Source organism: Microcaecilia unicolor, chromosome 3, assembly GCF_901765095.1.
Source record: "Microcaecilia unicolor chromosome 3, aMicUni1.1, whole genome shotgun sequence".
NCBI lineage: Eukaryota > Metazoa > Chordata > Amphibia > Gymnophiona > Siphonopidae > Microcaecilia > Microcaecilia unicolor.
The window spans coordinates 191,678,232-191,705,359 of NC_044033.1; the positions used below are offsets into that span (position 1 = coordinate 191,678,232).

A 27,128-nucleotide genomic window follows, 5' to 3' on the forward strand; every position below is an offset into this window, starting at 1 on the left:
TATAATTTATAAATCAAGCTCACCACTGGTTACTCATCTGGATCATTTGTACAAACTTTTTGATATTCTATTATCCATTGCACAACTGCCTTTATCTTAAAAAAAGGAGTTAACTGGGACAGTTCTATGCATACTTAAACAATTCAGATAAACAGTCTAATCTCCAGCACAGACGTAGATAGTAGATCTTATATTGCGAAGAATAAGACTACATAAGGCACAACATACAGCTGAAATGAGAACTGACATACAAATGAACAGCAAGCAGTAAAAAAATACAGCTCTCAAGATTAGCAATTAACTGACCTCAGGATCCACACCTGAGAAATTAAAAAAAAAAAGGGAGAGGCACTTCATGTGCTGTCTTTTCTTTTCTTTTTTTTTCAACCAAAAGAGAGAATAGCTAATAAATGTCCAGATTTGCCTACTGAGAGTCATATAGCTAGTCAGGCAACATAATTAGTGGGGAACCCCCCCCCCCCCAAAAAAAAAAACAGCTGGCAGAAACAGAAAGAAAATTCTGGCGGGAAAAACTGTGACAGAAAATTTAAAGCAGCAACTATAAACAAAAAGCTAGTCCTTCACTTAGAGAGTCACATATAAATATTAACTACTACTACTTATCACTTCTATAAAGAAACCAGAAGAACAAGGATGTCTGTCAATAACTCATGCAGCTGAGCAGGAAAAAGTCCTTGCTATGAGGAATGAACAAGTCAGACATACCTGTGTGTGTTTTTTTTTTTAAATATGTTTATTAATTGTCATTAGTAACAACAATTACAAACCAACAAACATTTGAACAGCAAATACCCTCCCTTCCCATCCACCCTCCCGACCACCACACACACACAAAAAGAGAGAAGTTTAATGTGGCACCACATCAACAATTAAACAATGTCCCTAAACCCAACAAGACCCAGGACACAATCCAATAACACACTTAAAGACTGAGTATATGGCTACAGGCTGTCGGCGTAGAGTGTCCCAAAAGGGTCCCCAGATCAAAGCAAGACAACGACCCTTCAGGGAATCTAAGTCCAAAACTTCACATTGCTCCAGTGCTGCCTGATGAATCAATGCAGACCTCCAACGAGCTACCAACGTGATCTCAAGCTGCATCCAATACTGTAAAATGTATTTGAGCCCCAAAAACAGATCACGTCACAAAACTTAGATATCTCTTTGGTTTTAGGGGGACAATGTCATATAGAGTAAATAATAGAATCCACTGTGCACAATAGTAGAAACCTGTGTAGCCAGTTGAGTGCAAAAGCACTGAATATGAGGATACTTCCAAAACATGCGGACAATGTGGCCCCTGACTGATGATACATTATGCACCAATCAGAGGAGCCAAAGCGTGCTCATGAGCATAAAATGTTTTATAGTATCAAAAAAATAAGTTAGCAATAGTCAAGGAGTCATGAGTGAAACACCATTGTCATCTACCAAGTTGGAAACATACCTGGAGTCCATCCAACACTTAGTAAGATGTGCTAACAGTTCCCTGATTACCATATCTGTAATACTTAAAAATACATCTTCTTGGTCCTCTCATGAATTAAGGAGTTCAATGCCACCTGCATGGCCACAAGGGCCTCCCTGTTTGCAAGAGACAGTGATTGCATATAAATGTGTTTCGCACACAAAAGCTTCTGTTCCAAGTGAACAATACCTTGGGCTATTCTACAATTCCAGGCCACTACATAGGAGATGATATTCCCCCTTAACACTACTTTAGCTGTTTCCCAATAAAGCCCCAGGATACCTACATGCTGCACGTTAAATCTAGAATATGCGTCCCAATTATCATGGAGATATTGTTGGAAGTGGCTATCCTCTGACAAATATGCAGGAAAACACCAGTTCCTACCCAAACCCACCCAAATCATGCCATGATCTGTCACCATAGTAGGTCCTATCTCTGCTTGAGTCACCTGAGAAAACATAGCTTGGGGAAGTAAAACATAGCTAATGCGAGACATTGTCCCGTGAGCTCTAGAGGCATGGGTATAATTATGCTCCATCAGATGCAGTACTCTCCACGCATCCCCTAGACCTAGGGAGGAACATAAATATGGATCTACACCCACACAAACTGTTCCCGTCACTCCAGAGCTGTTTACACCAGAGGCCATGGCTTGGTTAAAGTCACCTGACAATACCACTGGAACTGAAAGACTTGCATGCCCAATCTGACAATTATTTTTAAAAAGCATGTTCATACTGATTAGGCACATACACATTTAAAAGACAAAAAGGTTAATCTGGCAAAACTATTTTTATCATGATACATCTGTCATATTAATCTGTGAATATTGGGTGTACTGTACACAACAAAGTTTCTCTAATAAGAACAGCAACTCCCACCTTTCTAGTAGGGGAAGCAGAATAATATTCCCAAACCACCCATCCCCACCCTAATGTTTGGTGTTCTACAGCAGACAGCTTGGTTTCTTGCAAACAAATAATATCTGCCTGATAGCACTTTAATTGTGTCAAGATTTTATTGCGTCTAATTGGGGATGTTATGCCCGACACATTTCAAGAAAGAATGTGAATTTCCTGCTTAGAACCCATGTCAAGCAAACATAATAACAGAATCAGCAGATTCCAAACAATGCACCCAGCTATCTCCTGGGGCGCCCAGTCCTCAACCCAGGAGAACAGGGACCTAATTATAAATGGTGTGGTGACCACAAAAAAAAAACAAATTGCAGAATGTAGCAGGAAAAATAAAACAAACTCCAGCCAAAAAGACAAATCGCCAACAATAAATTCCCCCATCCAACTATTTATGTAGAAACCACCTGCCAATACTCCAACCTACAAACGACAGAGATGTAACCAGTTACGCTGCTGATGCCTTCCAAGGCACCACCACCAGGGTTAGGCACAAAATCCGGCCCAACAGTACAGAAAGTGGCACATCTGACCTGCAAAGAAGAACTCCAAAAAAGTTAACAAGCCACAATGGTGATCACAAAAGATAGTCTCCACGGAACCAGAATAAAATAATACCCAGTCTCACCAAACAGCCTGGGGATAGATGTCAAAGGGGCCAGTAATATGTTGAGAAAATCTCGTGCCGCAGTGTAGGAATCATGCACTTGTCACTTCCCTTCATGAAATATTTTCAATATCGCAGGGTATACAAATGAAGTGCACCTATGCTTCAAAAGAGTGGCACACAAAGGATAAAACAGTTTGCGCTTCTCAAGTAAGGCTGCAAGGAAATCCTGAAAAAGATGTACCTGGGATCCATCATAATATAGAGAATCTTTACATGACTTATAGGCTTTCATAGTTGCTTCCTTGTGGATATAATTGTGGAATTTAGTGATTACTATCCTAGGTCTCAAGTCCGAAGCCATCTTTCATCCAACATGATGAGCATGCTCTAATCACGCGGAGCCAAGGCCATCACGCAAAGGCAGCAATTTTTCCAACCAGGATTCCAATTGAGACAGGAGATGAATATCAGGCACAGTTTCTGGAATCCCAAGGAAGCGCACATTACCGCACATGGAACGATTCTTCAAGTCCTCTAATTTATTCACATGGGCACTCAACTAGATCATGCAGCTGCTTCAACTCCACCGTTGACACCTGTGCATAGTTCTCCAGGCCCAAAACATGTGCTTCCAGTTCTGTGGTGCGTTTGTTCGTTTCGGTGAGCAATGTTTTCAGTTGCTTCATTTGGCCTGAAAGCCCCTCCAACCGTGGTGCAAATGCTTGCTCCACCACACTTTGAGATCCACCAGCACTACTGCAGTAAACTGGTAATGACCCTCTATAAAGGAACCGCATTTTTGTCATCTGCAGGTTTGCCACATTGTTGCTCCATTCTGGCTGGTTTTCTGGACATCACTCCTGCTGTTCGATCAATAAATTTGTCCATGCAATCCCCTGGTTACTGAATTCTTCGACTGATAATTAGGAGCCCAATTTCTTCAAAATTCTCCCAAAAATCAGGCAGGGGCCTTAGAAAAGGTCAGACATACATCTATCTGCCCTCACAGCATCATGTGACCATCTACCTGTGTGTTTAAAATGGAACAGAAACACAGATAACACTAGTGCACTGAAATAGCTAAAATAAATCAGAACAGGCTCACCAAATACAGGCTGACTTCCAAAGGAGACATTGATGATCTGGGGAAGAGGGGGGATGGTAGGGGTGGGGGTGGGAGGGTAGGGATCTCAGAGACCTCTGAGATATATCTCAGCTCCATAGAACAGCTGTTTTTTTTTTATAGGTGCTTATGCCAAAGAAGGCATCCCAACTCAACTGAAACCCAGATATTAAACTGGGTCTGGAGAACAAGCTCAGGGGACAAAGCCAAACAGTAACCCCCCCCCCCCCCCCCCACCACCTATCAAATTGAGAGTTGGCATAAAACTGGCTCAAGAGCACAAAACCCCATAAGGGTAGTTAAACATTAACTGAAACTAGCTAGAAACCAGGTCAGGAGCAGTGCTGTTAGCCCATCATCCATCTGCTTGGGAGACAGAGAAATACTGATTTTCTATGCAGCACAAAATCCTTAAGGGACAAATTACTTGAGAACTATTTCCATTCTCTGTCTCCATTCGCTGGTCGACAGACAAAACCCATTGGTCTGGACTGGTCCGATAGGATGCTATAAAAAAGGTAATTTGCTTGTACTATTTTGATGTAGTGTATATTTTAGAAAAGGATTTAATTTATTGCAATTTGTGCAAGAAAATAAATTCCACAGAAATCATGCAAACAAACTTTTGTCCACTTCTTACATTTTTGAGCAAAAGTATCAAAACATTACTGTTATTATCCCGCCACTCCATCCCAAAGAGATACTAGTCAACACCTCTTCTTTGTGAGGGAATAGCAGGCTTATACCCCTCTCCCCAGTAATGTGACACTCTCTGGTCCTTCTCTCCTCCACCCAATTTAGGTTACCTTCTTCGGAGGGTCTTTTGCTGGGGAACTGCTCTCTGTAACATTCTGCTGCATGGTGATCACAACCGAGTTAGAAATCTAATGCAAGAAAAAAAAAAAAAGAAAAAGTGCATAAAGAGAAAAAAGATCAGCTTGAAAGGGGGCAACATGGAAGAAAAGGAAGAAGGAAAGTGGGAGGCAAAAACCAAGAGCAAACAGAATGTGTGAATATAAAGGGTAGTTTTTCTCTCTCTGATAGTAAAGGTAAGCCTACTAGCCTCACTAAAAGTAAAGAATAGAACATGCTTGATCATGTCAAAGTTATTCCTAATGGAGCGGAGTAACCATAGGAAGTGCATTGTCTACCTACAAGAAAGCTCTTCACACTACCCTGTCAACCTGTCTCAGCACTGTATCAGCAGCACTAGTAATGCAAAGTTACTCACCTGTACCAGGTGTTCTCAGAGGACTGGAGGCCAAGTATTCTCACATGTGGGTGACATCATCTGATGGAGCCCGGTACGAACACTGACTAGCAAGATTATTACAGAACTTTCTAGCAGTGTCCCGCCGCACATGCGCTGGTGCCTTCCCACCTGAAGCACGAGCGCGGGTCCCTCAGTCATACAAGATATCTAAAGAATATAACTCTATGGGGAGGAGGGAGAGTATGTGAGAATGCTTGGCCTGCTGTCCTCAGAGAACAGTTGCTACACGTGAGTAACTTTGCTTTCTCCAAGGACAAACAGGCCAGTTGTATTCTCACAGCTGGAAATCCCTAGCTACCAGGCTCACTGAAAACAATGCTACGACAATAGGGACTCAAAATGTCGAGGCCTGAAAGTCAATTATCCTGAAACCATTTGCATGCTAGTTGTGAAGGTACCGCCTGGAATTAAAGAAAACTTGGCCTGGGGGGGGGGGGTGGAGTTGAATTCTAGACACCAAACAAATGCTTCAGCTGTCACGTCAGGTATCCTGCTCAAAGTAATAATGAAATATGTATGTGTGGACAGAAGACCAAGTCACGGCTTTGAAAATCTCCTCTATGGAGGCTGACCTCAAGTGAACTACTGACATAGCCATGGCTCTGACATTATGAGCCTTGACATGACCCTCTAGAGTCAGCCCAGCCTGAGCATAAGTAAAGGAGATGCAATCTGTTAGCCAATTAGAAAGTGTGTGTTGGCTGATGGCTATCCTGTTAGGATCAAAAGAAACAAAAAGTTGGTTGAACTGTCTATGGGCTTTAGCATGCTCCTGTCACTGATCTGATGGTGAGCACTTAGGCCGTTGTCAGGACCGTGCAGAGGGCCGGGATCCTGTACAGTGGCAGAAAAGTCACTGGGTCGCCGGAGGCTGGCAAGGCTGGAGCTAGAACTGGTTTGACTGGAGCAGAGCAGTTGGGCTGGGGCTGGAGTTAGAGTTGCTGGACTGGAGGTAGAGCAACTCGACTGGAGCTGCTAGGCCAGAGCTGGAGCTGCAAGGCTGAAGTTGGAGACACTAGGCCAGAGCTGGAGCTGGAGACGCTAGGCCAGAGCTGGAGCTGGAGCTGCAAGGCTGGAGCTGGAGACGCTAGGCCAGAGCTAGAGCTGGAGCTGGAGCTGCAAGGCTGGAGCTGGAGATACTAGGCCAGAGCTAGATATGGAGCTGAAGCTGTAAGACTGGAGCTGCAGACACTAGGCTAGAGCTGCAGCTACAAGGCTGGATTTGGCCTGGCAAAGTCTTTCAAGAAAGGCAGACAACACGAAGGCGCCAATAGCCTGCAGGATGCTGGTTTTCAAGGCGCAAACATCCAACGTTACCCTGACATGCCTGATGTCTGCACGCCTGCGTGCTGAGCGCGAGTACACATAACATAGAACCAGCTACTCTCTTCCTGGTGCTGACGTGCTGTTTGGGGCTCTCTGGTGAGATCTGCTGTGGTCTGCCCCGCCTATGACCCACAAGGTGAGCCGGACGGGGACAGGATGCGGCAGGGTGCATGCAGCTCCAGATAGAGGCTAAGGCTCATTTGCAATCTAAGGTATGCAGTACACTCTTGCCAGGATGGGCATATGGTTTTGGGAAAAAATGTTAGCAGAACAGCTTACTGATTAAGAAGGAACTCCGACACTACCTTAGGAAGGAACTTAGGGTGCATGTCTTCCGAGAACTACTCTACTGTGGTGAAACTTAGTGTAAGGTGGATCAGCTACTAGGGCTGGTCAAATACTTCAGATGATAGGAATCAAGTGGCTCGAATGGAGCTTTCATCAGCTGGGTAAGAACAACGTTGAGACCCCATGGCATACAGTGGTGGAAATAAGTATTTGATCCCTTGCTGATTTTGTAAGTTTGCCCACTGACAAAGACATGAGCAGCCCATAATTGAAGGGTAGGTTATTGGTAACAGTGAGAGATAGCACATCACAAATTAAATCCGGAAAATCACATTGTGGAAAGTATATGAATTTATTTGCATTCTGCAGAGGGAAATAAGTATTTGATCCCCCACCAACCAGTAAGAGATCTGGCCCCTACAGACCAGGTAGATGCTCCAAATCAACTCGTTACCTGCATGACAGACAGCTGTCGGCAATGGTCACCTGTATGAAAGACACCTGTCCACAGACTCAGTGAATCAGTCAGACTCTAACCTCTACAAAATGGCCAAGAGCAAGGAGCTGTCTAAGGATGTCAGGGACAAGATCATACACCTGCACAAGGCTGGAATGGGCTACAAAACCATCAGTAAGACGCTGGGCGAGAAGGAGACAACTGTTGGTGCCATAGTAAGAAAATGGAAGAAGTACAAAATGACTGTCAATCGACAAAGATCTGGGGCTCCACGCAAAATCTCACCTCGTGGGGTATCCTTGATCATGAGGAAGGTTAGAAATCAGCCTACAACTACAAGGGGGGAACTTGTCAATGATCTCAAGGCAGCTGGGACCACTGTCACCACGAAAACCATTGGTAACACATTACGACATAACGGATTGCAATCCTGCAGTGCCCGCAAGGTCCCCCTGCTCCGGAAGGCACATGTGACGGCCCGTCTGAAGTTTGCCAGTGAACACCTGGATGATGCCGAGAGTGATTGGGAGAAGGTGCTGTGGTCAGATGAGACAAAAATTGAGCTCTTTGGCATGAACTCAACTCGCCGTGTTTGGAGGAAGAGAAATGCTGCCTATGACCCAAAGAACACCGTCCCCACTGTCAAGCATGGAGGTGGAAATGTTATGTTTTGGGGGTGTTTCTCTGCTAAGGGCACAGGACTACTTCACCGCATCAATGGGAGAATGGATGGGGCCATGTACAGTACAATTCTGAGTGACAACCTCCTTCCCTCCGCCAGGGCCTTAAAAATGGGTCGTGGCTGGGTCTTCCAGCACGACAATGACCCAAAACATACAGCCAAGGCAACAAAGGAGTGGCTCAGGAAGAAGCACATTAGGGTCATGGAGTGGCCTAGCCAGTCACCAGACCTTAATCCCATTGAAAACTTATGGAGGGAGCTGAAGCTGCGAGTTGCCAAGCGACAGCCCAGAACTCTTAATGATTTAGAGATGATCTGCAAAGAGGAGTGGACCAAAATTCCTCCTGACATGTGTGCAAACCTCATCATCAACTACAGAAGACGTCTGACCGCTGTGCTTGCCAACAAGGGTTTTGCCACCAAGTATTAGGTCTTGTTTGCCAGAGGGATTAAATACTTATTTCCCTCTGCAGCATGCAAATAAATTAATATACTTTCCACAATGTGATTTTCCGGATTTAATTTGTGATGTGCTATCTCTCACTGTTACCAATAACCTACCCTTCAATTATGGGCTGCTCATGTCTTTGTCAGTGGGCAAACTTACAAAATCAGCAAGGGATCAAATACTTATTTCCACCACTGTAGTTGTAGGTTTGACAGGAGGCTTTGTCAATAGCAAACTTCTCTGGAAGCGAACAACTAGAGGCTATACAGAGATTACCTCTCACACGATGATAAGCACTAACTGCACTTAGTTGAACCCTTACAGAGTTGGTTTTCAAACCAGACTCGAGAGGTGCAGGAATTATTCAAGCAGTTTTTGTGTAGGGCAAATGAGGGGATCTAAGGTCTTGCCCTCACACCAGACAGCAAACCTCCTCCACTTAAATTTCTTAGTGGAGTCTTTCCTGGAAACTAGCAAGATGTGAGAGACACCCTAATAGTTCCCTGGTCTTGCTTCAGTTTCAGCAAAATCTTCTCTATGAGAGGTATTGGAGGATACACATATAGAAGACCCTTCCCCCAATTACATGAAAGGCATCTGACGTTAGTTTGCTATGTGATCCATTTGTTTATTTATATTTGCTATATACCACACAATCCCATGGTTCTCAGCGGTGTGCAAATTTACATACATAAAAAAATCAAATACATTTTGCCATATCATAAAACATATGAACAAACATTTACAACATAAACTTCTGGCTTCAATTGCAGAATCCGATTTATTAGCTTCTATTTTATCAGCTCACTTCATATGCTTTCAAAAAAAAAGAAAGGTCTTCAGTTCTTTCTTAAGCTGCTTAATTTCCTATATTTTCTTAAGTCTCGATGGTAGACTATTCTATAGTGTCGGACCCGTTACATAAAATATAGATGCCTTATATTCATTCAATCTTATAACCCAAAATGAAGGAATGTCTAAATGTAATTGTTGCATCGATCTTAGAATTCTAGGTGGTTGATACATGTGTAATTTTGTTGCTAATATTTTTGAAACTGATCCAGTTAAGATCTTAAAAACTAAAGTAAAAGCTTAAACTTTACAAGATACTCAATCAGTGACCAGTGTAGAGATTTTAGTACTGGTCAGATATGTTCATATCTATTCACATTTCCAAAAGCTCTCGCTATTTTGTGCAATCTGTAATGCCCTCAGTTGGGATTTTGAATTCCCAAGTAACAAACTGTTGCAGTAATCAAAGCATGGTATTATAAAGCTTTTAGCTACAGTTCTGAAATTTCCTGGAGTTAGTAATTTTTTCAAATGTCTGATTAAACGCAGCTTACAGAACACATCTTTCACGATCTTTAGTGTCTGTTTTTTCATGTCCAAACTAGAATCAATCATCACACCTAGATCTCGCAAAGTATTATTATTAGCTGTTTCAGAACCCTCGTACTTAAACGAGGCTGGTACATCATAAGAAATATACGATGATAAATAATAAAATCTTTGTCTTATTAATGTTTAACTTCAAGCAGTTTGCACTCACTATTGAAAAAAATCATCCTTAATCTATCAAAAACCATTTGACTAGAATCATCAATAGGTTACAAAAATTGTATATCAGCATAAAGTCTAAAATCTAATTTAAACAATTCAGAATGTGACACAATGGCACTAGAAAGATGTTAAACAATATTGCAGATAAGCATGATCCCTGTGGTACTCCTGTATTAATATCTTTATGATCAATATGAAAACCAAATTGATTTACATCTAATATCTCATTAGACTGTAAGAATTCCATCAAGTTAGTATACACTATTTTCTCCATTACTTTAGCTTAAAATGGTAATGAGGAGACTGTTTGTCCTGATTTAGATTGTAAGCTCTTTTGAGCAGGGACTGTCTTTCTTCTTCATGTTCAAGTGTAAAGCGCTGCGTATGACTGGTAGCGCTATAAAAGTGATTTAAAGTAGTAGTTATAGTAGTAATTGTCTACTGAATCTTTATCCCCTTTTTTATATCTTTCAGAATTGGTCTAACCATGGCCTGCTTTAATATCCTTGGCACACATCCTAAGTCAAAACATTTATTTACGATGCACATTATCACTGGCACTACTTCATCTTTTAGGCCTTTCAATAAACTAGGTTGACAAACATCTAATTTACAATAACTGTTTTTCACTTGATTCATAGTTTTTCATACCATCTCAGATGTTACTAAGCCACATTCAGACTATTTATCTTCTTTATCTAAAAGACACTCCTGTTAAATTAGAAATTTCAAGTAAACAAAATCCTTAACAATCTACTCTACCTTACTTTTAAATGTATCTGAGCCTGGAACAGAACTGGGTGACTTTGTTGTTGAGATGAACGGCAAAAAGATCCGCCGAGGGGGTGCCCAACTCTTGGAAGATTTTGTGGGCTATGCCCACATTGAGAGACCACTTGTGAGGTTGCAAACCCCTGCTCAGTGGCGTACCAAGGGGGGGGGGGGGGGCGGTCCGCCCCGGGTGCACGCCGCTGGGGGGGAGTGCCGCGCACCTGTCGGCTCTTCGTTTTCATGCTCTCTTTGCCCCGGAACAGGTTACTTCCTGTTCCGGGGCAGAGGGAGCATGAAAACGAAGAGCCGGCAGGCGCGCGGCACCCCCCCCCCCCCCTAGCGGCATGCACCCAGGGGGGTTCTTTTGCCGGTGGGTGGGGCGTCGCGCTGTTCCGGGGGGGGGGGGGCGCTGCACCCAGGGGGCGGGGCGCATCAGCGATCCGCCCCGGGTGTCAGGCCACCTAGGAACGCCACTGCCCCTGCTCAGTCTGTCTGCCAAGCAATTGTCCTTTCCTGGTAGGCATGTGGCTCGGAGGATGATTCTGTGAAGGAGAGCCCACTGCCACATTCCCACTGCTTCCTGACAAAAGGGTAGGATCCCATACCCACCTACTTGTTCACATAGAACACCACAACCTAGTTGTTTGTTTGAATGAGAATAATTTGGTTCTACAGCCAATCTCTGAAAGCCTTTAGAACGTTCCAAATGGTCCTCAGCTCGAGGAGGCTGATAAGGAGATCAGTTTCCTGAGCAGACCAAGTTCCTTGGGTGTGAAGCCCATCTACATGAACTCCGCATCCCAGGTTGGATTGATTGAATTGTCCACCAGATGAGAGCATAATCAACTCTGGTAGAATCTGAATTGCATCTGCTAGATTTCCAGCCACCTGAGACCACAGGGAAGCTAGGGACCACTGGATCGCTCTTAAATGGAGCCATGCCATGGGATTCAGATGAACTGTTGAGGCCATGTGTCCATCAATCTCAACATTTGACGAGCTGTGACCTGCTTGCTGCTTTGGACCTGCGAGGCCAGTGCTGTTAAGGTTTCTACTCTTGCTTGTGGGATAAAAGCCCGAACCTGCAATGTAGTTTATAGTTTATTAGGGCTTACTATAACGCCTGGACTAACTTGCAGATCTAAGCAATTTACTAAGACAAAATTTCAAAGTAGGAAAGGAACTATAATCTTAGACAGGAAAGAGTATCACAGACATCCGAGAGGAAACCAAAGTATAGCGGTCTTCGCTGTAAAGATAGTAGGGGAAGTGCATGAAAGAGGAGGAATGGGAGGGGGAGAAATACAAATAGATACAGACTATTATAAAGAACAAAATTACAGAGCATATTCAAAACCATGGATTAATGAGACAAAGCCAACATGGATTTAGTGAAGGGAAATCTTGCCTCACCAATCTATTACATTTCTTTGAAGGGGTTAACAAACATGTGGATAAAGGCGAGCCGGTTGATACCGTGTATCTGGATTTTCAGAAGGCGTTTGACAAAGTACCTCATGAAAGACTCCAGAGGAAATTGGAAAATCATGGGATAGGAGGCAGTGTCCTATTGTGGATTAAAAACTGGTTAAAAGATAGAAAACAGAGAGTAGGGTTAAATGGTCAGTATTCTCAATGGAGAAGGGTAGTTAGTGGGGTTCCCCAGGGGTCTGTGCTGGGGCCACTGGTTTTTAACATATTTATAAATGACCTAGAGATGGGAGTAACTAGTGAGGTAATTAAATTTGCTGATGACACAAAGTTATTCAATTTGTTAAATCGCTGGAGGATTGTGAAAAATTATAAGAGGACCTTATGAGACTGGGAGACTGGGCATCTAAATGGCAGATAACATTTAATGTGAGCAAGTGCAAAGTGATGCATGTGGGAAAGAGGAACCCGAATTATAGCTACGTCATGCAAGGTTCCACATTAGGAGTCACCGACCAAGAAAGGAATCTAGGTGTCGTCGTTGATGATACATTGAAACCTTCTGCTCAGTCTGCTGCAGCGGCTAAGAAAGCAAATACAATGTTAGGTATTAGAAAGGAATGGAAAACAAAAATGAGGACGTTATAATTGCTTTGTATCGCTCCATGGTGCAACCACAACTGGAATATTGTGTTCAATTCTGGTCGCCACATCTCAAAAAAGACATAGTGGAATTAGAAAAGGTGCAGAGAAGGGCGACGAAAATGATAAAGGGGATGGGACAACTTCCATATGAGGAAAGGCTAAAGCGGCTGGGGCTCTTCAGCTTGGAGAAAAGACAGCTGAAGGGAGATAAGATAGAGGTCTATAAAATAATGAGTGGAGTGGAATGGGTGGACGTGAAGTGTCTGTTTACTCTTTCCAAAAATACTAGGACAAGGAGGCATGCGATGAAGCTACAAAGCAATTTAAAACGAATCTGAGAAAATTTTCTTCACTCATTGTGTAATTAACTCTGGAATTCGTTGCTAGAAAATGTGGTAAAGGCAGTTAGCTTAGCAGAGTTTAAAAAAGGTTTGGATGGCTTCCTAAAGGAAAAGTCCATAGACCATTATTAAATTGGATGGGGAAAATATTTCTGGGATAAGCAGCATAAAATGTTTTGTACTTTTTGGGGGATCTTGCCAGGTATTTGTGACCTGGTTGGCCACTGTTGGAAACAGGATGCTGGGCTTGATGGACCTTTGGTCTGTCCCAGTATGGCAATACTTATGTACTTACGTAACCCACCATTCAGAGGTTACAAGGGGCCACCCGTATTGGAAAAAAATGTAGCCTTCACCTATTGATAGGCTGTCCAGGATGGTTACACTGAGTGCAGTTATGCTCTCCTGGAGCCAATTAAAAGCTTGTTCCTTGCTTTGACTAGGGAGTCGACTTGGACTTCCAAGATCAGGACTGGCAAGGCAAAGAACGCTGGGCCTGGGGGTTCTGGGCAGAGAAAGAAGGAGGTGGAAACCTACACCTTTGAGAGTAGTAGGGTCGCCGCCTAGTAGTAGGCCCACTTGAAAACTTCCAAGATGAAGTTGCAGCTGGAGGGTGTCGAGATAGGATTTGGATGGTATTAGTATGCTTCTTTATGATGTCAACGATCTTCTCCATTTTATCCCCAAAAAGACTGTCTCCTCAGGAAGGTACATCCACCAACCTCTTCCGAGCCACTAGTTCCACATCAGAGACATGCAACCATGAGTGTCTACTCATCCCAAACCCATGGCGGAGAGTCTGGACGCAATGTCAAAAGAATTGTACATGCCCCTTGCCAGATACTTCCTACACTCCAGCTGTTTACTAGTCAATTGGCGAAGCTCTGTGGTCTGGTCCTGTGGAAAAGAATCGGCAAGACATACTATACTATGTAGCGAAGACTGCAAAGTAAAGGCTCGTGTAGAACTGGTAGGACTAGATACAGACAATGAGCATTGAAGTCTGAAAAACTTTCCTCTCAAACTAGTCTAGTGTCAAGACTCTCTACCTAGGGGAGCCGAGGCAAGAGTCCTGGAGCTCCTAGCTCATTTGAGGTGGATTCGACAACCAAAGAGTGGTGAGGAGCCCTCTCAAATCCATCTTCTTAGGTGTGAACTGCACCGAGAGGTGAGATTCCCAGTTCTTCGTCAGTGCATCTTTAAGGATAGAGTGCAATGGTACAGTAACCCCTTCTTTAGGAGGTGACTCATAGCCCAGAACAGATAACATCTCTGCCCTGGGCTCTTCCTCCATCTCCAAATTAAACGCGTCAGCAGAAGCCATCTCTTTTACAAAACCAGTGAAATAGACACCCTCATTTACATCTCTCCTCAGGTGGTGAGGGATCAGAAGATACCTTTCCTAATAATACCTAACACTCTATTTGCTTTCTGAGCAGAGGATTTCAACGTATCATCAATGATGAAGCCTAGATCCCTTTCCTGGTCGGTGACTCCTAATGTGGAACCTTGCATTACATAGCTATAATTTTTCACAATCCTCTTGCGATTTAACAAATTGAATAACTTTGTGTCGTCAGCAAATTTAATTACCTTACTAGTTACTCCCATCTCTAGGTCATTTACAAATATGTTAAAAAAGCAGCGGTCCCAGTACAGGCCCCCGGAGAACCCCACTATCTACCCTTCTCCTTTGAGAATACTGACTATTTAACCCTACTCTCTGTTTTCTATCTTTTAACCAGTTTTTAATCCACAATAGGACACTGCCTCCTATCCCATGACTTTCCAATTTCCTCTGGAGTCTTTCATGAAAGAAAAACCTTGTCACTAAAGAAAGGGTCCTTAGAAGAGGGCCACAGACAGACACTTCCTTTGGAACCCATCCACAAGGAACCATTATTATGTGATGACTGGAATTCATTCCTTTCAGGGGGGGGGGGGGAGTGGTAAAATCTGTTTCTGCACTGCCTCATAATTCTTTTTGACGCAACTTTTTCTTTCTTAGGGCTTCAAACTCAATAAGAAAGGCCTCTACTGAACTACATTATAGTAAAGTCACAACTACCCAGGTTTTCCCCCATACACGTATTACTCTTCTATCTATTATACCCACTGAATGTTAGTCCTTGACTAGGGACCAAATACTATGTCCCCTTTTGGAACTTGACAGGCATGCAGTTTGAGTACAACCACTAAGAGCTAATTTTGTAACATGGTGCATAAAAATGTTTCCAAGAAATCAATTATTTTATGCTGATTTTATAAAGGCATCATAAGCACCTAAGTACCTTTATGAAATAGTTCTAGGAACCTATTTCCAATAGCACAAAATGCACTCATACAAATTTGCACCTGCTCCAAGGCAGGTGTAAATGTGTGCCTGTACTCTGTGGAGGCAATTCTATAATTTGGTGCCACCATTTAGGTATTCCCAATTCTGAACAATGAGAGCCTATTCAATAATGGTGTGAACCCAGATTCTGTTATAAAATACTGGTGTAACAGTGGGTGGCTAAAGTAGGGGCGTGCTTAACTTACAATATTCTGCAAGTTTTATATGTAAGTGGGAGCTCTGCTCATGCTCCACACATGTGAATGCCCCTCTCGCAGTTACACGCCATGCCACTTACAGAATAATACTTAGGCAACCCTGCTAGAATTTATATGTGCAAGTGTATATTTACCTGCAAAAAGAAAAATTATGTCTTACCTTATAATTTTGTTTCCTTTATTTCTTCCAGACCAGTCCAGAACACATGGCTATGTCCACTGACCAGCAGATGGAGACAGAGAAACAACTTAGTGCTACATGATTCCTCCCTTGCACAGTAGAGAGTCAAGTATTTTAAATGGCCAAGCAATGGAGCTCATGTTTACAGTTCAGGTCAAATGTTGCATTCATCCATTATGCATACCCATAAGGCACTATTATACTCTATTGACACACGGTTCTCCACCTGGGTCAGGAGCTGCCTGAAAAGTCAATAAGTTAGAGGAATTTCAAAACAGAACTGTGTCAGGATAAGAAACAGAACAGCAATCCAAAATGGAATACATGTCAGTAATATTCAACTAGAGATGATTTCTGGAATGATCTGGTAGGTCTAAAGGAAAGGAAACTATCAGGTAAGACATAATTTCTCCTTCCTTAGAGTCCATACCAATCCATAAAATGCGGGATGTAGCAAACAGTCCACAAATTTGGTGGGACATGAAAATCCCTGTCACTAAACGTTCTTCTATGAAAACAGTGAAACTTGTGCCCACATGGGCAGGAGCATTACATTCAGAGAAGGAATAAAGGAATGGCTATATAATCCTCTACATCAACTGACCGGAGTCTCTGGTCAGAATTTCATCCACCAAGAGGGCCATAATCGAAAGGGACGTCCTCTCAAAATGTCCTGATGGAGGGGCGGGGAAACCCGTATTATCGAAACAAGATGGACGTCCATCTTTCGTTTCGATAATATGGTCAGGGACGTCCAAATCTTGGTCATCCCTAGACTTGGTCGTTTCTGATTTTCGGCGATAATGGAAACCAAGGACGTCCATCTCAGAAACGACCAAATGCAAGCCATTTGGTCATGGGAGGAGCCAGCACTGGTCCCCCTGACATGCCAGGACACCAACTGGGCACCCTAGGGGGCAATGCAGTGGACTTCATAAATTGCTCCCAGGAATATAGCTCCCTTACCTTGTCTGCTGAGTCCCCCAACCCCCCCCCCCCCAAAACCCACTACCCACAACTGTACACCACTACCATAGCCCTTACAGGTGAAGGGGGGCATCTAGATATGGGTACAGTGGGTTTGTGGTGGGTTTTGGAGGGCTCGCTGTTTCCTCCACAACAGGTAGGGGGGGTATGGGTATGGGCCTGGGCCCACCTGCCTGAAGTGCACTGCACCCACTAAAACTGCTCCAGGGACTTGCGTACTGCTGTCATGGACCTCAGTATGACATCTGAGGCTGGCAAAAAATATTTTTAAAGATATTTTTTGAGGGTGGGAGGGGGTTAGTGACCACTGGGGGAGGAAGGGGAGGTCATCCCCGATTCTCTCCAGTGGTCATCTGGTCATTTCGGGCACCTTTTTGTGCCTTGGTCGTAAGAAAAACACGACCAGGTAAAGTCGTCCAAGTGCTCATCAGGGACGTCCTTTTTTTTTCCATTATGGGTCAAGGACGTCCTAGTGTTATGCACGCCCAGGTCCCGCCTTCATTACGCCTCCGATACTCCCCCTTGAACTTTGGCCGTCCCTGTGACGGAAAGCAGTTGGGGACGTCCAAAATCGGCATTCGATTATACCGATTTGGACGACCCTGGAAGAAGGACGTCCATCTTCCGATTTGTGTTGAAAGATGGGCGTCCTTCTCTTTCGAAAATGGAGCCCAGAAGTCAAAAAAGTCCAGGATAAATGGCACAGAAACTTCTTGCAGTATAAATCTGGAGTATTTCTATTCTTCTTTTTCGGTTTTTAAAATTAATTCTAGTGGTATATACAGAAAGATCAGCATGGCCCCATCCAAAGAACTACAATATTCCTTGGTCCGGGAAATGCATTTTTCATAACTACATTCTTTTATTCTCTAATTTTATATAGCATTTTTCAAATATAACAAAATTGCCTAAAATGTGAAGTGACATGTCCAGCACATTTGATGTCATTGATCATAACATCTTATTAAAATTACTGGACAACATAGGAATCTGTGAAGAAGTTCTCAAATGGTTCAAGGGGTTCTTAAAAACTGGATTGTAATGGGTTAAAATGTCAGGCTCCGCTTCCCCACCCTGGTCCCCAAACTGTGGAGGACTCTCAAGGTTCACCTATCTTTCCAATCCTCTTCAACATTATAATGGAAACACAGCAGATTTCTGGAAGTTAAGGGTTTCAACTCATTCATCATCTATGCTGATGTCACCATTTATATACCATTTGAATACCAGATTCAGGACATCCTAAATATCATCCAACAAGGCTTTGATCTGATGGAAGAATGGACATCCGTGTTTCATTTTAAACTAAACCGAGACAAAACCAAATTCTTAAGCATAACCAACACTCACAACTCCTCAGTTTACAACAGCCTTATGATCAAACAAATCAGTACCCTTATGATGGGGTGTACGTCTCGTCATGAGGAGCTGAAGAACCCCTGTCCAAGAACTGTGTAGGACAATCATATGGGTTTGAAGTTAATCCCCCAGCCCACCCATACAATTAGAGTGAAGACCTGGGACCCCTGCATGGGAGGTAGTAGATTATCAGGGTAGGCTGCATAAGTGGTGACCGGGGGGGGGGGGGGGGGGACATATCCTTCTGGGACTGGTTTGGATAATTTCCTGAGCACTGGAAGTGAGAGGCAACCATCCAGTAGCTAAGGTAGAATACTTATTAGCATAAGATTTGAATAGGCAAGTTAGACTATGGATATTCCTTGTTAGTAACATTGTAGAAGTAAGCCAAGACCCCTGTCGGACCCAAGGGGGGATATTCTCTCCCGCAGAACCTTATGAAATCTATAAGGAGTGGATTGCTAGGTAGCCCCAACTCACCCTGACCAGAAGGGGAGGATCCCTTGCAAGACCCCAAGGCAGCTGAACCTGTAGAGTAGGAGATGGTTCTCTCCTCTTCCAGCAGGTGAGAAGCCTTTCTGGTACCATTCTCGTTGTCTGTCTGTTGGCAGATTCTAGAGGAGGATTGTGAACAACCTGTTGGTGGATTCTGGTGGAGGAACATGGACTAACCTTTGCGCTGGATTTTTGCCAAGTAATCATGGACTCACCTTTGTTTTTGGATTATTGTATTGGTTTTGGACTATTACAAAGAGAATCACGGATACTCAGCCTTCGGGTGGCGGCGAGGTGACACGGATACTCAGCCCACATCTTTGGGTGAGTGGCATGACAACTCTCTATGATCCAATTTAAAAATACTAGGGGTCACAGTAAATCAATCCCTAATCTTCGAAGATCAAGTCACCTCTGTAACAACTAAGGTATTCAAAACCCTTTGGAAACTAAAAAGGATCAGTCCAGGCACTAGTCCTCTCACAGACTACTGCAATGCAATCTATTTGGGTAATAAAGAGTGGCTACTAAAGAAATTACAAACAACATTAAATACAGAGGCAACGCGTCTCCACTCCTCATTAGACCACACTGGACTTCCCATTAAGACTAGGATAGTATACATATCCTGTACCTTCATTTACAAAAATACTATATGGGCTGGCACCACACCACATGAAAGATAGACCTCCCAACTTGCAGTGCTATAACCAGGTGCCAGAGACTCTCTCTCATCCTCCATTTTCCAACCTACAAAGATTTAAAATTCAAGTCAATACTGAACAAAGGCTTTTCTCATCTTGGTTCTAAATGCTGGAACTCCATTCCAAAGGAAATAAGACTCATCAACAATTATCTGATCTTCTGCAAATTCCTGAAAACGTTCCTTTTAAAAAGTTTCTATTACAAGATGTCTAATCCTATTTACATATAATGACTGCTCCTATAACTTTTTTGTTTGCCTGTCATGCCTAATTACTCTTGTAATCCACATGTTCATTAATATTCTTTTCATTGCAATACTTTAACTGTAAGTTAGCCACATTAAACTGATAATCTTATTTTGGATAATGTGGGATATAAATACCAATAAATAAATGTACTCAGAAATCAGGAAGTGCCTGGGGATGCTGAACCCAACACATGAGGACTCAATCTGGAGCCACTGCATATAGCAGCCTGAACAATAGAGATAAAAGAAAAATGAAAGATTGTAAACAGAGACTCAAATTTTCTACCATGGAAGCGCCTGAATCCTGTGCTTCCCTCTAATAATGGTTTTTATATAAGGATAACTCCCTGAATGTCCCAACACCTTATTTTTCTCTTTACTACAACAGAACATAAAATCCTTGGCCATGGTCACTTTAAGGATAGAATCAAGTATCACAGCTTGAGGAGATATAATCTCCAACTGTCAAATATATCAGGAAGCACTTTGAGTGGAGAGGGGAGGCCTATGACCACCCAGGAATATAGGATCCTCCTACAGAATGACATCTCTTATGGCCTATTCAAAAGCTATCCAGAAATCAAGCTTTAGAAAATAAGGGTCATCGGAATCTCTCTCCCACACAACCTTATCACTGAGGAAGTACCCTTTTTTGAGGAGGCAATCTCCTTCTGTCTGTTGAACTGGCTATCTCCACTTCCTCTTCTTGCCCCAGTCAGTAAAAGAAAATCTAGCTCCCAAAACATTGCCAAAGGCAAGCTGTGGTTCCTTCCAGGCAGGGACACAGATTAGGGCTGGAAAGGGCTCAAAGCAGAACCTGAAGGTGTTGCTGAAGCAGGTCACCCAGGAACATACATAGAAATATTTTTTAATATTCACAGGCTGCAGAAATATTTCATACATCAAAAGCCTAATGCAGTCTTAAAAGCACTCTAGGAAGTTTAACTTGTGTCAGTGGGGGGGGGGGGGGGGGGGGGGCAGAAAGCCAGTTCTGCAGGCTGTTCCACTAATGCTCCCCTAGCTGGGAGTGGGGAACAGAGAGGAGCTCCGATATGAACGTGACACCACCTATTGAAATACTAATTCAATAGAAAGAACTGGAGCTATACAGGTTCTGCCATGCCTGAGGGCAGATATGTAGCTTTCATGAACTTTCCCATTTCTATAACAGAGAGAGAGGGAGACAAAGGACCCAGCATGACTTACTTACTATGAATACTGTCTATAAGTTGAGAAATTTTGACTTCAAAATCCCATCAATAAACCAGGGTTATCTTATTTATGAGTCATTCTCATCAGTACCATAGCACTTTTATTATTATTAACTTCATGGAAGTATGGTAGACCAGGAGAGTAGCCACGGGTGGGCCTGGGCCCAACCAGCAGCAGGGCACCTTTAATATCGCCGGCATGGAGGGGAACAGGCTGGGCTCCCGTGGTCCTGCCACATGCTGATTCCCACACACTGCCCACTGCTAAGCCAGAAGCCTCCTTTCTGCCACTTCCCATCCCCATGTCACAACTTCCTTTGTCTTACTAGGTGCCAGTGGGACGCAGCAGAAAGGAAACATCCAGCTTAGCAGCGGGTAGAGTGTGGGAATCACTGCCACTGCAGGGAACCGGTTCAAGCAAGAGCGATACTTAAGGGAGGGAGATGCAGGACCATGGTAGCCCAGCCTGCTTCCCTCCACGTTGCCGCTGCAGGGGACCCACTCATAGAAGGAGAGTTGTGATGCAGATTAAGGAAGGAGAGATGCTGTGGAGGGGGGTGTGATAGAGGGAGAATGTTGGACATGGGATGGGATGGGATGGGAGGAGGGTGATAGAGAGAGAGAATTGTTGGACATGGGATGGATGGGATGGGGGGAGGGTAATAGAGAATTGTTGGACATTGGATGGAATGGGATAGAATGGAGGAGGGTAATAGAGAATTATTGGACATGGGATGGGATGGGATAGGGAGGGGAGAAATGTTGGACATAGAGGTGGAGGGGAGGGAGAGAGACTGCATGGAGATTGAGAGGGTTGAGAGAGGAAGAAATGTTGGACATAAGGGTGGGGAAGATGGAGGCTTAGGGCTCTCCCTGGGCAGGTGCTAAGGGCAGTTACCCTAGTCGCACTCCCCTAACACCAGCAATGGAATGTGCCATCTTTATACATTGCACAATACAGGAGTAAATGCAACTCTTTCTTTATCTCTGGTGTTGTACTACATAACTGTTTGAGACTCGTGCAGACGGGGTCAGAGCTCGTAAGGATGGGGTCAGGTTGGGTGAGACTTTGTTCCTGTGTCATTCTCTATCTTGGAGACTGCTAAAGGCCATTCAATTGGCTGATGGCTCAAGTAGTAGGCTCAAAGAGGAAGTTTAGTTGAGAAGTTGGCAAGCAAAGAGTTGGTGAGTAAATTCTGATTTTCTTTTTATCAAAAAAAGAAAAAATAGCAAACAGAAGTGTGTGTAGGTGCTGAGCAATACTGATTCCTGAATAAAACATTCTCCTTGGACAGGAAAGTTGAGTGATTTCTGAAATATTTTCCTAGAGTAATATTTTTATTTATTTATTTATTCATTCGCTTTGCTTGCTATACCGCAATTTGTCTTCAAAAGCGACTAGGTGGTTTAGAATTCTAAAAACAGTGAGGTCCGAGACACAAAAAAGAGAGGGGACCCAATTAAGATGTAGTGTCAAAGGCTTCTGTAAACAGGAATGTTTTGAGAAATGACAAACTTTGGATACGAGGACTCTAGACGTATGTGTGGTGGAAGAGAATTCCAGAGAGAAGATTACATTTTTGGAGGGTGGGAGGGGGTCAGTGACCACAAGAGAAGTGAGGGGGGGTCATCCCCAATTCCCTCCAGTGGTCACCTGGTCATTTAGGACACCCTTTTTGTGCCTTATTCATTCTGAAAACAGATCTAGACCAAAACGTTGATGTTTTGCCCTAGACGTTTTCATTTTGTTCCATTATGGCTGTAAAATGTTCAAATGTTAGGCATGCCCTAAGCCCGCCTTCAAAACGCCCCCAACACGCCCCCTTGGATGCACTGCATACAAAATGCATAGACAGACATCTGCAAAACAGGTTTCGAAAATACTAATTTGGAGGTTTTGAGAAGTAATCAGTCCTAATGGTGCTTTATGACTATTTTTGGACATTTGTCTCTTTCAAAAATGAGCCCCTTAGTGAACCTGCCAAAGTTTAAAGACAGAGTGGTGAATAAAACTAAATTAAAAACGTAATCAGTGAGGGATACATTTATAATCATCATATACTAAAATCTGATGATTTAGCTTAAAGCCAGAAAGAAACCGTCTGTTCTGACCCCTTTTGAAATCTGAGACACCGTGGCTATAGGAAGGGGGTGGGTTTGGGAAATGTAGGGGAAAATGTAAGAGGGGAGGGAGGGGGAGCAATGTTGGACCTGGAGGTGGAGGAGAGGGAGTAATGCGAGACCGAGCCTCGTCTTATACAAGGGTCACTGCATTTTTGGCTATTTTTAGTCCTACAACTGCCCTCAACTTATACAAGAGATCAACTTATAGTTGAGTATATACAGTACTTTTTTTTAAATGTAAAACATTAATAAAAAGGTGAATAGGTTCCTCAAAGGGAATAGAGTCAGGTCTTACTCCACGTACATCCCACAGCTCACTCCAGAGATCCTTTCCAGCTTTGCTTTTGGTTAGGTACTAAATCTCTGTCCCTGTTTGTCTGAAGAAAAAGAAATGAGGGGGGAGGTGAAACCTCTGCGTTATCCTCCTCCACCAAGACCTGCATCCAGAAGTGCACCCTGAAAATTATCTCATATGTATGGGCTGAGCTGGCAGGAAAGATCAGTGCTTCAACCTAGCCCCTCTGAAAGAAGCTCTGCTGCCGGTCTGAACTCTAATCCAAGCTCCCTCAGTACTCCCTACTATTTCTGCTGGATCAAATGCTGCAGAATTCTTCTGAGGTCTTGAGGTGAGGAACCAACTTTCCATCCAATTAAACTACTTTGTTTCTGTGTCTCCATCTGCTGGTCAACAGACATAACCACATGTTCTGGACTGGTCTTTGGCTACAATCAAAGTGGTTTACATATTATATACAGGTAGCACATATGTTACTTATTTTATACCTGGGCAATGGAAGGATAAAGTGACTTGCCCAGAGTCACAAGGACCTGCAGTGGGAATTGAACCCAGTTCCCTAGGATCAAAGTCTGCTGCACTAACCACTAGGCTACTCCTCCACTCCAGTGCTAGTACTCTGTAAATGTATGTGTGCAAGCGGCATATAAATATGGGTACCCAGTTAAAGGAGAATGAGGGTGATTTTATAACAGTGTCTAGGATTGGAGATGCAGAAGGTGTTTTTTTTAGCCTATTTTACAAAGACACCTAGGTGCCTAGCTCAAATACTAGCATAAGTGAAAGGCAATCCTATAAACTAGGTGCCCATATTTGTGCACCCTTTCTGCGCCTAAACGTATAAAATATTAACATTTATGCATGTAGGTGTACAAACTCCCACAAAAGTGCCAGCAGGGTGCCTAAGTGATATTCTATAACAGCATATGTAACTTTTATAGCATGTAAATGCAAGTGGGCGCATACACGGACAAAGCTCCCAGTTAAACACATCACTTGCTGAATATTTTAAAATATGCATGTTCCTGCTGCAGTTACATGCCCAGAGTTATGCATGTTTATGGCTGGTGTAACTGCAGCTGCATAAATGTTAGGCACACTTGTATTCTATAAATGGAGCCTGGGCACTCAAGTACCATTATACAATGAATTCCTCCTGTGCATCTTCGAGGTGCCCAAATGAAGGCACCCAGTTGTACAATTGCTCCCATAGATCCTAAATTGTATGTGTAAAGCATGCACATAAATCTGAACTCGGCCCACACCCACCCAAATTAATCCTTTGAGCACACCTACTCTACAAATACACACCTACCTGAATTGATAATCTCGTAAGAACTATTTTACATGCAAAAAAAGGTTTACAAAATTACCCCCCTTTTGTGTGTATGTTTTATAGTGCACAAGACAATACCAACTCTGCCCCTATAAATGCCTATGCTATCTTTTGATGTACCTATTTTGTATGAATATATACCCTCATACAATTTTAAAATAACCATTTTCCATGTGTAAAACATGTTTTAAATGCAGAAAATGTGTTATATAATTATCTTCTAAATGTCACTGCTATATAGTAGTTAAGCAGATATCCTTTGAATGCTACCTCTGTAACACACCCCAGCCTTGGATGCCCTGAGAAATAGAAGCTAATCCTGGGATCAAACTCTGGTTTGCTCCATGGTAGCACACTCCACAGCCACTTCATCACCAGGCCAGCCTTACCAGAGTAAATATTCCCTTTTCATTACATTTCTTTTTAGGGGGAGATTTTAGGGAAGCAATCCTGCATATTTCTCTTAAAATATTGACTGTAATCACAAATTTGTTTTTGTTCAGCATCCTATTTTGTTCTTTTGATGGACAATATGTGTTTGTCATGTTTGTGGAGAATTATGATAACATGTTTACTATAAACATGTATCTTTACTTCCATAGGGCCTGTTTACTAAGGTGCGTGTTTTTAAGGCGCCTACACTTAGTGCGCGCGCTAACCATGTAGGCGCCTATAGGAATATTGTAGGCACGTACATGATTAACACGTGTTAAAAATGTTAATGCGCCTATAACGCTGCTTAGTAAACGGGGCTCTTAATGACTTGAAATATTCATGTCGACTGCTGCCATCAGTTGGCCTGCACAAATGAGAACCTACTGGAATGTGAGTGGCTGTATGGCACAGCCTTGTTTCTTTGTGTGGTTTCCCTTTTACCCTATACTTGCTGTAGCTCTTGTTTGGATCTTGTGAAGGTCGCTTATTCATTTAAGCTGTGTGGCACAGCTTGAGCTGCCTCTCTGCATAGGTTCCCTTATTCTGGCTGTTGTTAGTATCTGTGTGTTTGGTCTTGTGACCTTTCATTGGTGACTGTGTGTAGCGCAGTGTGCGCGACCTGTGTGCCAGTCCCTTCCAGGACTTCTCTCTGTTCTTTTTCCTCTTCCCTTTTGTGTGTTTGGGTTCCAGTTCGGCCTTGCAGAGCGTACATTTGGATTCTGTACGTGTGGGTTCCAGTTCAGCCTTACGGCCTGTACGAGTGGTTTATTTCCCTTTCTGGTGGTGCTCACTAGTCTCCCTGAGTGTGCCAGGCTTTGTAGCCCGTTGTCTCTGTATAGCGTGAGCTTGGTCTGCCCTAGGCCTCAGCCTAGATCTGCCCTAGGCCTCAGCCTAGGCCCAAAGGCCTCACGATCAAACCTAACACTCCCCCAAACCACTCTAAACCCTCTTCCCCCCAATTCCCCATTCCTTCCTTACTTATGGACTTGTACTTTTTTAAAGAATGTATTTTACAATAGCTCATTCTCACCATGGGCTGAATGACATTTTTGAAGTGGCACCAAGTCTCACTTCCAGTTTACAATGATTTTAAAATATTAATGTTATTACAACCCAAAACAAATATAACCAGAATGGAAGCAAGCTGGTAGGTGACTGCAGTAGGAAAAGTCCTAGGTATAGATGGTGCCTAGTAATAGCAAACAAATGATGGAAGGGAGTGTGTGTGTATGCATATGCATACAGAACAGATGAGGAGGAGACATCACAGTTCAAGAAGGAATACTCACTGTAGGAGACTGTTGCGTCAGAGCAGCTGAAAAACAACATTTAAGAAATAATTAGGCCCCAAAAGAGGACACCCCTGCCCACCCTGAGGATTCTTCTAAAATTGCTCTTAGGGCTAAAGGGAAAAAAGTGCTTACAACCATACTTACTTCCACAAGATAGAACACAGCTGATCTTTGAAAAGATGGACTTAAAAGTAAAACGTTCTTTAAAAAAAAATTTGTGAAATATTTTTAACGTGAATTACAATATATATTAATATTTCATATATAATGTATGTAAAATTACAAAGGCAATTAGCTAGCAATGATACATCAATTCATCCCCCAGTGCTATCAATCTCTCACCCAGACTAGCTTCTTTACCACCCCCTCCTATGCCCTTCAAGAGAGATGACTTACGAGGGATGGATTCTGTCCCAGGTGCCTGCCAAAAAGAATAAAACATTACATTAATAGAAATGAATTTTCAATCCAGATAAACCAAACTGCAATCAGTAAATAGTAACAGTTCACTCTTATACCTCTTACTTGAAAATATTCCAGTCAA

At 43.0% G+C, this 27,128-nt stretch overlaps 1 protein-coding gene across 3 annotated transcripts in view; it reads right to left on the bottom strand.

The window, feature by feature from the left end:
* Positions 1-27,128, bottom strand: part of PRPF40B (pre-mRNA processing factor 40 homolog B) — a 379,532-nt gene that overhangs the window by 250,001 nt on the left and 102,403 nt on the right. For all 3 annotated transcript variants that reach the window (XR_003941483.1, XM_030196851.1, XM_030196849.1), the window contains exons 6-9: positions 26,981-27,005; positions 26,729-26,785; positions 26,582-26,607; positions 4,946-5,023 (exon numbers count right to left, since the gene is read on the bottom strand). Coding sequence is in view for 2 of the 3 variants with exons in the window: in XM_030196851.1 (XP_030052711.1) it covers positions 4,946-5,023; positions 26,582-26,607; positions 26,729-26,785; positions 26,981-27,005 (186 nt within the window). In the remaining variant the exon portion in view is untranslated. The remainder of the gene's footprint in view (positions 1-4,945; positions 5,024-26,581; positions 26,608-26,728; positions 26,786-26,980; positions 27,006-27,128) is intronic.